The 12,945-nt window shown below is 43.7% G+C and overlaps 1 protein-coding gene across 1 annotated transcript in view; it reads right to left on the reverse strand.

Annotated features, from left to right (window-relative positions):
- Positions 1 to 432: 432 nt before the first annotated feature.
- The window catches only part of ZSWIM4 (zinc finger SWIM-type containing 4), a 51,220-nt gene continuing 38,707 nt past the window's right edge, over positions 433 to 12,945 (reverse strand). The window contains exons 10-14 of the mRNA XM_060763633.2: positions 10,206 to 10,341; positions 7,992 to 8,149; positions 7,661 to 7,824; positions 6,001 to 6,082; positions 433 to 3,575 (exon numbers count right to left, since the gene is read on the reverse strand). Coding sequence (XP_060619616.2) covers positions 2,689 to 3,575; positions 6,001 to 6,082; positions 7,661 to 7,824; positions 7,992 to 8,149; positions 10,206 to 10,341 — 1,427 coding nt within the window. The 3' untranslated portion in view covers positions 433 to 2,688. The remainder of the gene's footprint in view (positions 3,576 to 6,000; positions 6,083 to 7,660; positions 7,825 to 7,991; positions 8,150 to 10,205; positions 10,342 to 12,945) is intronic.

A 12,945-nucleotide genomic window follows, 5' to 3' on the forward strand; every position in this document is an offset into this window, starting at 1 on the left:
TCTAGGAGACGCACGTGTCCTCCCATTTCACAGAATCATAGAGTTGGAAAAGACCACATGGGCCACCCAGTCCGACCCCCTGCCATGCAGTAAATGCACAATCAAAGCACCCCTGACAGATGGCCATCATTCTCTGTTTAAAAGCCTCCTAAGAAGGAACTTCCATCAGACTCCGAGGCAGAGTTCCACCACTGAACAGCTCTTTTGGTCAGGAAGGTCTTCTTAATGTTCAGGTGGAATTTCCTTTCCTGTCTTATAAGAAAATTGGTTAAGTCATACCAAAAAGTTAAAGAACAGTTCATACAAAATGTATCTCCCTATCATATCTGTTGTGAATGGAGCTGCCTTAGATGAGTCCAAAGTTTTTAAAGAGGCAATGAACACACTGAGAAATAAAACCCACATGTCCAAAAGAGAAACCAGAAAAGAAAAGAAAAACCAAACATTGAGGTTTATGTTAAACCTTTTACAAAATAATACAATAAATGATTCAATAAATAGAAAAAAATTACAAAATTACAGGATTTTGTTTGTTTGTAATACAGGAAAAAACAAAGAAATAAAACCCCAAACTTTAAAACTAACCGACTAGCTGGCTCCAAAGTGGAGCTGTGCAACACACCAATATCTCCACCAACACTAAGGGCCAAGGGGAGCCAAGCCAGGACGCAGCCTGCCCCCCAGCCCCATGCGCACAAAAAAGGGGGACACTCTTGGCCCCCTTGCCTCTTCATATATATTAACTTTGTAAAACATTATCTTGTCTTCACAATAATCTAATTAGTAGCATGAGCTTGTTGTGGTTTGTTCCTGAGTACATTTTATCCAGCAGAAAAAAAACTGGGAATTTGGAGCAGGATGTTTCTGGAAATATTGTTCAACACCCCACTAGTGGCCACACAGAACTTCCCCACTTTGCTCTCTAAAAAAATATGCAAGCCCAAAGTTGGGCAGCATGATTTTATGGGTGCTGACAACGAGAGACCCGAGGCCTAAGATTTTCAAAAAAGGGGGAAGGGGAATTTCTTGGCTCTCCTGTGCCAGCAACCTGAGGCATGGCAAGCATCTCTGGTGGCAGGCCTGGCCACCTCATAGCATTGCTGTGGTCGGAGAAAGAGGGAGGAAGTTTGAGGTATGAGAGCTGTCTGCCCACCAGCAGCTCTAGGTATATATACTGGCAGAGACAGAGAGTGGGAATCCTTCAGTTGTAGGAGTCTGGGGGGCATCAAGAAAATAAGGACAGAGGGATGACAACAGACAAGGGCACTAGCCCCTCAAAGTGCCCTTGGTGCATCCCCTTCAGTGCCCCCAACCACACTGCAAACAAGTTTTGCAGACAGTTTGTGGCTCAAGAACACACCCCAAGGAAATCTGAAATACTGAAACATTTGGGAGAGGGGGGCTGGGGAACGGAGTCAAACCCAAGAGGAAGGAGGACAGTAGGGTCCTCAACTGCACAGCAGGACTATAAGACTTATGGAGAAGCTAGCTGGGGTATAAGGTTGTGGTTGGCAATTTGGGAATTAACATGTCTGCGTCGTGGTGGTAGGGGAGCCAAGTTTGAGGCCTGGGCATGGTGCCCTCCTGGTCTCTTCAACAGGTACCATTCCATGAAAGACACAGAAAGCCCCTTCTGGCTCAGTGCATCAGGTCCATCAATCCCCTTCACAGAATTTAGCCAGATATACTTCCTAATGTAGCTCATTTGTCAACAGCAGACTGACATTAGCAGGATCATCCAGCAGGAAGTGGTTCCATCATACTAGTCCAGCTTGAGGAAAACCTTACAGCCCAACCAGTGAGGGCAATCCATCAAAGCAACAGAGATTCTGTACCAAATGCTTTTAGCACAAAGGCACAGGAACCTGTCAGTGTTAAGATGGATCCAAGGGCAACCCATTCCCCCTCCACAGGCCCCTTTTGACCCAACAGGTTTCAACACAGGTTTGGTACTTCAGGTGTAAGGAATACTGAGGTCACAGAGATACTGCAAGTGAGGAGCAGGGGCTCTAAGCAAAGAGAAGGAGGTGCACAACCACCCAAAATTACATAAACGAGGCCAAAGCAATCACCAGCACCATCGGTGGTGTTGAAATATAAAACTGGGAGAGCAGCTGTGAAATTCCACAGGATGGGATGCCCCAATACCAGCAAGAGCCTGCCAAGGCCTGGAGCATTCGAGCAGAGCCTGTGTGGGCGTAAGGGGGAATTCCTCTTCTCATCCTGCATGTTAATACTGAAATTGGCAACTCCTGCATCCCAAAGCGCAGGCCAAGTTCCTTCCTGCCCCGCCGACAGGGCTGGTGCTTCAAACCTTGCATGGAGTCTGTGCCTGGCCCAGGTGTTGCAGAACCCCCACCCCACCCCCTGAATGCCACCCCATCTGGGGCTCCATCCTGAACCCCGGCTGAAGTGCAGAACTGTCTGCTCAGTTTTACAGTGCTGGAGCACCATCACCGAAGGGAGGAGAGAGGCCTCGCTGCTCTTCCTGCAACTGGCAAAGGATTTTGGAATCCAGGAAGAAATCCACACTCTGGCTGGCCACGTACCCAAGCACATGTGTCCAAAAGAGAACAGAGCTTTCTGCCTTGCCCTCCGTGACAAAGTGCTTCTGATCAAGGGGGGGAGGGAATCCCTCCAACTGCCAAAACCCCCTTAAGCCAAAGCCTTCCCTCCTCTAATGGCCCTCTAACCAAAGCGCTCCCGCACCAGCAACATCAGTTTCTTCTTGCCCTTGTAGGTCTGTTTGAGGTTGTCAAGGAACTGCCCAAAGCGCCTGTGCCCATCATGGGCCATGAGGAAGGTCTCACGGGCTTTGCCTAGGAACTCAATGAACTCTCCATAGTGCCGAGGACTGATGTGGGTGAGGCGCGAGTGAGTGGTGCTGATGTAGGCCGCCATGGCTGCCTCCAGGAGCTGGCAGAGCGGCGCCTTGTCCATGGCAAACAGCTTCCCTCCGGCACTGGCACTGCCAGCCCCCCGGCGCCCTCCACCCAGCGAGGCAAGGGCAGGGGGTGGAAGGCTCCAGCGGTGCAAGATGTCCGAGAGCATCGGGGCACACTGCACACTTTTGATGACCAGTGGGACTATGGCGGCCAGCTCGTTCTTCCCCAGTGACTGGCTAAGAGAGCAGGCCCAGAGGACATCATTGAGGGCAGGGTGGGTGTCCTGGTTGAAAGCAATGCTGAGGTGTGAGAAGGCCAGGGTGGCCAGCTTATAGGCCCGCATGGGCAGCCCACGATGCTCCATGTAACGGGCCACAGTGAAGAGGTGAGAGTGACCCATGCCAGCAGAAGCCGCTGAGTCCAGTACTATCTGGTAAGCTGCCTCAAAGGCGGCATGGTTCTTTTCGCAGAGAGTCAGAGCGGGCAGTGCGCAGTTCTGAGGGTCCTTCATGGCACACTGCAAGGCCAGCGTCCGGGCACAAGTACAGAGCTCATCCCGTTGTGCCGAGCTCAGGCTCAGCCTAAGCAGCGTGGCGTGTGTGGTGCCTGTCACAGCCACAATGGTTGTTGCTTCAATGGGTGTGAAGAGTGTGTACCAGTTCTGCATGATGTTCATCAGCGCCTGGACACCTGATGAAGGAGAAAGTATGAAAAGATGGCACAAGTTCACTACAAAAGGCCATAAAGCAGACTGTCACAAGAGGATATGAAAGGCTACCAAAAGAACGAAGAGTGGAAAGGAACAGAGAGGTGCTGCCATGGCCGTAGCCAGAAAAATATTTCGGGGAGGATTGAAAATTTCGGTGGGAGGGGCGTTTGAAAATTTCAAGGGGAGGGTGTTAGGGTCATGCTGAAGCAAAGAGCACAGCAGGGAGCAAAGCAGCCTTTAATAGCCTGCAGCTCCGCTCTTGTCAACCACCTCCACCAAGTCTGGCCTCCTTAATGAGAGCATTCAACCCCCCCCCCCCAAACTTAGTTGTTTCACTACATCAGCTATTGCTGCAAGTAACAACAGTGTGAATAAATTGTCAATATTTGCTTGAGATAGTGCTTGCAGTTCTGGAGGGACTCTTAATTTTTGCATCTCATATACTTTGCATGGGGATTTGGTTAACCAGTTAAAATTCATGAGTAAACCAGGTTTTTTTTTAACCTGAAAAATGTTGGGGGGGGGGGGGGCTGAATCCCTAACACCCCCCCCCCCCCCCCCCGGCTACAGGCCTGGGTGCTGCTACTACAATTGGCCCTCCACACGTGCAGATTTTACTTTCGCACATCTGATAATAATAGTAGTAGTAGTAGTAGTAGTAGTAGTAATATTTTATTTCTAGACCACACCTCTCTCCTAAAATGGGCTCTGGTCGGTTTACAGCACGAAAACAAGCAAACATTCAACGCCTTACAAATTAACAAACAACATCAGGAATAATACAAAATAATACACAATAATAGCAATAAAAGTATACTGAAAAAAAAACATTTAGATGGGGATAAACCAATTAAACAATATACTAGAATGTATAAACATTAAACATATAGCATTAAAAATAGGGATTAGTTGCATATGAAATGGCTAACACAGATGTTTATTAAAATGTATCATAGCCATCATATAGTGCAAATGGGTTCGCCAGTGTTCTGATGGAATAGTATCTTAGTCCTCCTCCTCTCCATATGCTAAAGTGCAAACGTTATTTACAGATTTGCTTAATATGTTGTCTCTAGGAATGTCCAGGTCCTCCACTCTTATTCTATGGCACCTCCTACAGCCTTCCGGGTGCTTTGGACTTCAGCTCCCAGAATTCCTGACCATCCAACAAGTTGGTTAGGGCTTCTGAGAGTTAAAGTCCCAAACACATGGAGTGTCACAGATTATGCAGGCCTGCTCTATGGTTAACTACCAGTGGATGTTTACTACAGAGTCATACTGGAAGAGTTAGAGATTCTTAGAGAAGTGTTTACTCAAGCAAAAAAAAAAAAGACTTTAAATTCATGTTTTTTTCCCACTTTTGTGGGGATCTCGTGTGACTAACCCCAGAGAATGTGGAGGGATAACTGAATTGAACACTATTTATGTCCTAATATTTGTACTGAAATATGTGATGTGTAGGGCCAGAAAGTTATTTTTGTTCTTTACAATACGTTCTGTCTACTTGGTCTTTATGAAACAACACTTTGTAGAGAATTGTTTAATCGAGTAAAAAAATAGATTTTTTTCATATTTTTCCACTTTTGCAGGGATCTCATGCGACTAACCTCAGAGAATGTGGAGGGATAACTGCACAAAACTGGGGATGGGGAAAAGTGGAAAAAGTCCTCCTCCCATTCTCCTGATACTAGAACCCAGAAAAACCTCGGTGGTAGGTTCAGGAAAGATAGAAATACATTTTTCTTCAAACAATGTATACTCAAAATTCTGGAATCTGCTTTCACAGCAGGTGGTGCTGATCACCAGCTTGATGGCTTGAGAAGAAGATGAGACATTTTCACAGAAGATAAAGTTACCAGCTGTCCATTTTGGATATATATTCAATTCAGTAATCTAGTGTCAGAGGCAATCTGCTAGAGAACATTAATGGGACCTTACTGGACTCCGTGAAAAACAGAATGATGGACTAGACAGGGTTTAGCCCTGATCCAGCAGGCTCTTGGGGTCCCTTCCTTTTCTAAGAACCTCAGAACCTCCAAATTCGAAAGGACCACCCAGACTAACCACCTGCCATACAAAAATACTCAAATCTCTGGTGTAAGATCTCCAAGGAAGTGCACAAGTCTTTGAGGTAGTCCATTCTACTACTTAAAATGTTTTTTGTGCTCTAAGGAGCAGAATTCAGTGAAGATTCTGTAGGATTCAAGAACTTTTGATGGGAGTTGCAGCGAGAGTAGCAGTGCTGGCAGAAAATTCCAAGTCAGAGATTGGAAAAGTTATTGGTTTGCACTACAACTTCAGAATCCCCGAACCAGCATTGCCAACAGTCATACCATCTGAGAATTGAGGGAGCTGTCACCTCAAAATGTGACTTTTCCCAAGTTGTGCAGCATTCCGTCTACTCACCAATTTCAGTGGCACAGCTGACCAGCCAACGCACCATTTCCCTGCGACGCCAGGTCATGGTGTTCAGTGTCATCCGCATTACCTATGGAAAGAGCAATTCCAAAAAGGCATTTTCAAGACAGGCAGGATTTTGAGATGTTGTAGCACACGTCAGGAGCAGACCTTGGAAAAACTTTTTTTTTTCAGACGCTAGACTCCACATGGCCACAAAATAAGGTTGCTCTGCTAGAGAATCCCTCCTTCCTAGAGCATATGTGGTTCAAATAGTATGTTGTGACTGTTAACTCATCTGTAATCCACTAGTAGCCACACTTATGTACTGTTTAATTATGTTTTATGCTGAATTGTGGTTTTACTTATTGTAATTGCTATGTAATGGCCTTGTCTTAGGGCCCATTGTAAGCCATCCTGTGTCCCCCTTTGGGGGTTGAGAAGGACGGGATAGAAATGTGGGAAATAAATAAAACAAATAAATAAGTTAAGTATGGAATCACTGTGTCGAACTTCCTTAGTGAAGCAAGCCTCTCCTACACTGCCACATAAGATCCAGATTATCTGCTTTCAACTGGATTACTGTATATATTCGAGTATAAGCCTAGTTTTTCAACCCCTTTTTTAGGTAAAAGCCCCCCTCAGCTTATACTTGAGTCAAAATTATTTATTATTTTATTCTGTTATTAGTATTATTTTATTACATTTATTATGTAACTCTATTTATTATATTATTATTATTATTATTATTATTATTATTATTATTTACATTATTTTACTCTATTATTATTTTACTGTATTTACTATTGCTTTATTACATTTATTATTTTACTCTATTATTATGGGAAGGATATGTAAGCACATTTACAGTGAAGAAGATGAGAATAATGGTTTCATCAGACTTGGATAGTCTTATCTCAAATTACGGTTTTATGTAAATATTCAAAAGCATTTAACCCAATAATGCCTCAATTAATATAATTTTTTTTCTTTTATTGCATTCATAAAATGTTTCAATGAAAAGTATTCGAAAAATAATAATATAATTTTAATTGGTATCTATTTTTATTTGGAAATTGACTAGTAGGTGCTGCATTTCTCACCCTGGGCTTATACTCGAGTCAATGTGTTTCCCAGATTTTTGTGGTAAAATTAGGTGCCTTGGCTTATATTCGGGTCGGCTTATACTCGAGTATATACAGTATATAGCAGGGTACAGTCCAGTTCAAAGCAGACAATGTGGATTATTTGATTTGATAATCTGGATTATATGCCAATGTAGAAGGGCCCCAGTGTTTTCTATTTCTCCATGTGTAAAATGGAGCCTCAAATGCACAAAAGTGAGGGGAATACCACTATAGTGCCTTGTGCACTTAGAGATGCTCTTTGATCCACATAGTTTAGAGAGGGCACCACATCCTACAGTTGGGATGAGCTCTTGTCTGATCTGATCAGGAAGTCATGATGTTTGGAGACTAAGTTCTCATCTCAGAGGTGCAGCCACACCGCTGACATCACCTGACCCATGGAGACCAAGAGGAAGGGGTTCAACCATCACGGCAAACAAGTTTTCCCACTCCTGCTTTAAAACTTGAAGCAATGAGCACTGGGAAATGCTAAATGTCCTTCAGAGAGGACATGGGCACAACTGGCTGAAAGGTACACTCACCTGCAGGCCAAGCTCCAGGGAGATGTTCAGCAAAGTGGTGTCTGGAGGAGTGTTGGCGGGCGTAGCAGTCTTGCAGGCATCTTGAGCTAGCTTGAACAGCAACGCTGGAGAATGGATGTTTTGCTGGATGGAGCCTAAGACCATGCGCAGCCAATTAGGGTCACCTATAACAAAAGATGGCGGGGTATACAAATAAAGAAGTTGTTGTTGTTGTTAAGAGCCTAACCCAAGCCATGCAGCTGGCCACTGATCATACTCTGATCCCAACAGAGGGAGAGAAACTGTGGTTCTCAAATCTCTGAGCTCTCCCCTCCTCCACAACTGGGGCTACCTTTAGCAGCAGTGAGCATAGCCGATGCCAGCTCGCACTGCCGAGTTTCCAGATGGCCCAGGATAAACCAGCGTGGGAAGCGATTGGCCATCATAGAGTCTAGTGGATTCTGGTGCAGGATGTCGGTGGCTGGCAACACAGTTTCCAAAACAGGAAGCCTGAACAAAATGAGAAAAGAAGTGTATTAGGGGTTGAGGGAGGGGGAGAGCCAAGACCCCTTCCCCATGTGGCACCAACTGCTGCTCTGGCCAGAGCGAAGACAGAGGGGAGCAGAAGACATTTCCATCTTGTCTTTACTAATAATACAATATAGTATATTGTATATACATATAATATTTATAATATTATAATGTAATACAATATAATACTAGTAATATTAATACAATATTATAATTATAACTAGCTGTCCCCTGCCACGCATTGCTGTGGCCCACATGGGGATTCTGTGTGGGAGGTTTGGCCCAATTCTATCGTTGGTGGGGTTCAGAATGCTCTGTGATTGTAGGTGAACTATAAATCTCTGCAACTACAACTCCCAAATGTCAAGATTCTATTTTCCCCAAATTCCACCAGTGTTCACATTTGGGCATATTGAGTATTCTTGTAGAGTTTGGTCCAGATCCATCATTGCTTGAGTCCACAGTGATCTCTGGATGTAGGTGAACTACAACTCCAAATCCAAAGGACACTGCCCACCAAACCCTTCCAGTATTTTCTGCTGGTCATGGGAGAACTGTGTGCCAAGTTTGGCCCAATTCTGTTGTTGGTGGGGTTCAGAATGCTCTTTGATTGTAGATGAACGATAAATCCCAGCAACTACAACTCCCAAATGACAAAATCATTTTTTTGTTGAGTGAAGGACATACTGTTCTTAGGTGTCTTGTGTCAAAATTTGGCATCAATTCGTCCAGTGGTTTTTGAGTTCTGTTAATCCCACAAACGAACATTACATTTTTATTTATATAGATTATATATTTACATTACATGTAATATTACTAATAATATTACAATATAATGGTATAGTGCAATATAGTAATATATAATACTGGCGCTCCATGCAGTCATGCTGGCCACATGACCCTGGAGGTGTCTACGGACAACGCTGGCTCTTTGGCTTAGAAATGGAGATGAGCACCACACCCCAGAATCAGATATGACTGGACTTAATGTCAGGGGACTACCTTTACCTTTTATAATACTGGCAGTGTACTATGCTAATAATATAATATATTGTATGAAAATATATATTGTAAACTGCTCTGAGTCCCCTTCGGAGTGAGAAGGGCAGAATATAAAGGCCGTAGAGATAGATAAATAGATAAATAAGATTGTTTACTAGAATTTAGAGGACTTTAGTAATGAAAACCTGACTTCAAATCTTCAGAGAAAGGGGAATTTGGGAGGTGTGTGTGTGTATTAACATAGAATTGATAATATAGAACTACACAGAAAGAAAATACATACAATAAGAAAAAATATATAATAAAACATAAGCGATACATATATACATAAACAACTATTGGCTAGCTGCAACACTACATCCACATAAATACATAAGTAAATTAAAATATATACAAGCAAGCTAAGTACTACAGAGATATAGATGACTGCCAACGTGAGAGTTTATGATTATAAGATACCCACTACATCTCCCTCCTCTATGCTATTTGGAAAACAAAAATAGAGAGGTGGAAGAATCTGAAGTAGGGGTTAACTAAGGCAATTATTCCTTTCCGGTCAGAGAGCCTGAGTTTTTAATGCTGTGATTATAACATTTAGTGCAGGGTGAGAGAATGTCGAATGTCAAAGACTGGTGGGGAACATTAACCCCACAACTAACCAGAGACAGATGTACCCCTCCCCCCAAAACACAACTGTTTTTAAAATTCACTCCCTGTTTTTTTTTTAAGTTCTCTTGGGCCTAAAATGGCTTGAAGTGCCAAGATTTGTGGGAATGTACAGACCTCCATGTTTTGACCTTGAGGGTTCTCTGCGGGCCACAAAAGTAGTGCTGGGCCCATATGTGGCCAACAACCCTCACTTTGTCATTTTCAGTGACAATCAGAAAAATCAGGTAATGGCTTAGAGAAGAAGAGTGCTTGTGTGTGTGTGTGTGTGTGAAAGGGGAGGTATATATCCAAGTGGTAATTATACAAGGCTAGGTATACAAGGGGAAGAACACAAATAGGTTCAAAGGAATGGGGATTTACATACCTCATGGCTCGCAGTGCCAAGCGGTAGGCCAATTCAGGATCATAGGGCAATATGGCTGTGAAGAGGTAGCGGGCAAACGTATGCATGGGAACACTCTCACGGAACACGACCTCCCCAAATCCGCTGAAGGGACCCCCTGGGAAGAAAAGGCAAGCAATTGGTCAGAGAAGAAACATAACTTAGCTCAAAGCAGCCAGAAGAGTAAAGGAGGGGCAACTCTTTCCAAGCGGAAGGGAGGTCAGCAAGTACTTGTTTCCAACCAGAGCTTGGGACAATAACATTGTGGGACTACCATCTGCAGAACCTTCTAGTTAGCAGGGCTCACCAGGGAGAGCCTGGGAACTGCATTCAAAAAAATAACTTTCCCAAGGTGCTGTTTCTGCATGTTGGTATAACTGGTTCTCAGTGGCATCACAAGCGTTAATGTCACCAGTTCCTCCTCATCCACCACCACCTCTCAGTTCTCTTCAACCTGCGGCCCTCCAGGTGTTTTGGACTTCATCTCCCAGAATTCCTGACCACTGAATAAGCTGGCTAGTGCTTCTGGGGTTGGAGGTACAAACACACCTGGATGGCTGCAAACTGAAGAGGTCTCCCTTAGATTATTATTATGATGATGAGCCAGTCAAGGTGGTCCCAGTGATGATCGGCACACTGGGTGCAGTGCCTAAAGACCTTGGCCTGCACTTAAATACAATCAGCGCTGATAAAATTACCATCTGCCAGCTGCAAAAGGCCACCTTACTGGGAACAGCGTGCATTATTCGCCGACACATTATTCGCCGACACTTGGGAAGTGTCCGACGTGTGATCCAATCCAACAACCTGCAGAGTGACCATCAATAGGAGCATAGTGTCTAGATCTAGGGAAGTAATGCTACCCCTCTATTCCACTTTGGTTAGACCACACCTGGAATATTGTGTCCAATTCTGGGCACCACAATTCAAGAGAGACATTGACAAGCTGGAATGTGTCCAGAGGAGGGCGACTAAAATGATCAAGGGTCTGGAGAACAAGCCCTATGAGGAGCGGCTTAAGGAGCTGGGCATGTTTAGCCTGAAGAAGAGAAGGTTGAGAGGAGATATGATAGCCATGTATAAATATGTGAGAGGAAGCCACAGGGAGGAGGGAGCAAGCTTGTTTTCTGCTTCCTTGGCGACTAGGACGCAGAACAATGGCTTCAAACTACAAGAGAGGAGATTCCATCTGAACATGAGGAAGAACTTCCTGACTGTGAGAGCCGTTCAGCAGTGGAACTCTCTGCCCCGGAGTGTGGGGCAGAGAGTTGGAAGCTTTTAAACAGAGGCTGGATGGCCATCTGTCAGGGGTGATTTGAATGTAATATTCCTGCTTCTTGGCAGGGGGTTGGACTGGATGGCCCATGAGGTCTCTTCCAACTCTAGGACTCTATGATTCTATGACCTTGTCTGCTATGGACGCATCTTGTTGTGTTTCAAATAATAATAATAATCATCATCATCATCATCTTTATTTCTATATTGCCCTATCTCCCAGAAGGAACGCAAGGTGGTGTACAATAAAAAAAAAAATCAGCAAATCACATTGTCACTGTGATTGTGTTTACTGTAATTTTATATCGTTATGCATTCATATGTTTTATGTAATCATGATGTTGTTTACTTTTTTCATTTTTATTTTGCTGTAATTTGTTGTTTGGGCTTGGCCTCATGTAAGCCATCCTGAGTCCCCATTGGGGAGATGGTGGCGGGGTATAAAGATGATTATTATTAAATGCCTATCAAACATAACATAATAAAGATTATTATTGTTAAATGCTTTTAAAACATAACATAATAAAGAATTTCAAATAAATAATAATATAGAAGACATCATAATATGCTAATAAAACCACTCTGATCACTCTGTCCAAAAGGTCATGAGTTCGAAGCCAGCCCGGGTTGGAGTGGGTTTCCAACCAATTGTGTAGCCCAGGGGTCCTCAAACTAAGGCCCGAGGGCCGGATACGGCCCTCCAAGATCATTTACCCGGCCCTCGCTCAGGGTCAAGCTAAGTCTCAAACAAGTTGAAAGCATACAACAACAATCTTATCTCATCAGCCAAAAGCAAGCCCACATTTCCCATTGAAATACTAATAAGAGTATATTTGTTAAAATTGTTCTTCATTTTAATTATTGTATTGTTTTAAAAGTGTTTTTGCACTACAAATAAGATATGTGCAGTGTTCATAGGAATTCATTCATGTTTTGTTTTTTTCAAATTATAATCTGGCCCTCTAAAAGTTTGAGTGACTGTGACCTGGCCCTCTGTTTAAAAAGTTTGAGGACCCGTGGTGTAGCCTGTTGTCGACCTTTGCAACCCGAAAGTCAGTTGCATCTGTCAAGTAGGAAAATTAGGTACCACCTTAAAGTGTGGGGAGGCTAAATTAACTAATTTATGAGGCCAAAAAAAAAAAAAAGACTCCAACAAGCACTCCAGCAAAAAGCATGAGGGGAATGCGGAAGTACTTCATCAGTGTTGCAGATGGACGATGAAAGCGACACCTCCCCTGGCGGCCAGAAGAAGTTAAATAGCCTCTGCCTATGTCTGTATATGTATATGTTGTATGTCAAAACTGGCATTGAATGTTTGCCATATATGTGTACACTGTAATCCGCCCTGAGTCCCCTGCGGGGTGAGAAGGGCGGAATAAAAAAGCTGTAAAAAAAAAAAATAAATAAATTAGCAGTGAGGGATTTAAATATACAAAATAATCAGGAC

The sequence above is a fragment of the Anolis sagrei genome, chromosome 2 (assembly GCF_037176765.1).
Source record: "Anolis sagrei isolate rAnoSag1 chromosome 2, rAnoSag1.mat, whole genome shotgun sequence".
NCBI classification, from domain to species: domain Eukaryota; kingdom Metazoa; phylum Chordata; class Lepidosauria; order Squamata; family Dactyloidae; genus Anolis; species Anolis sagrei.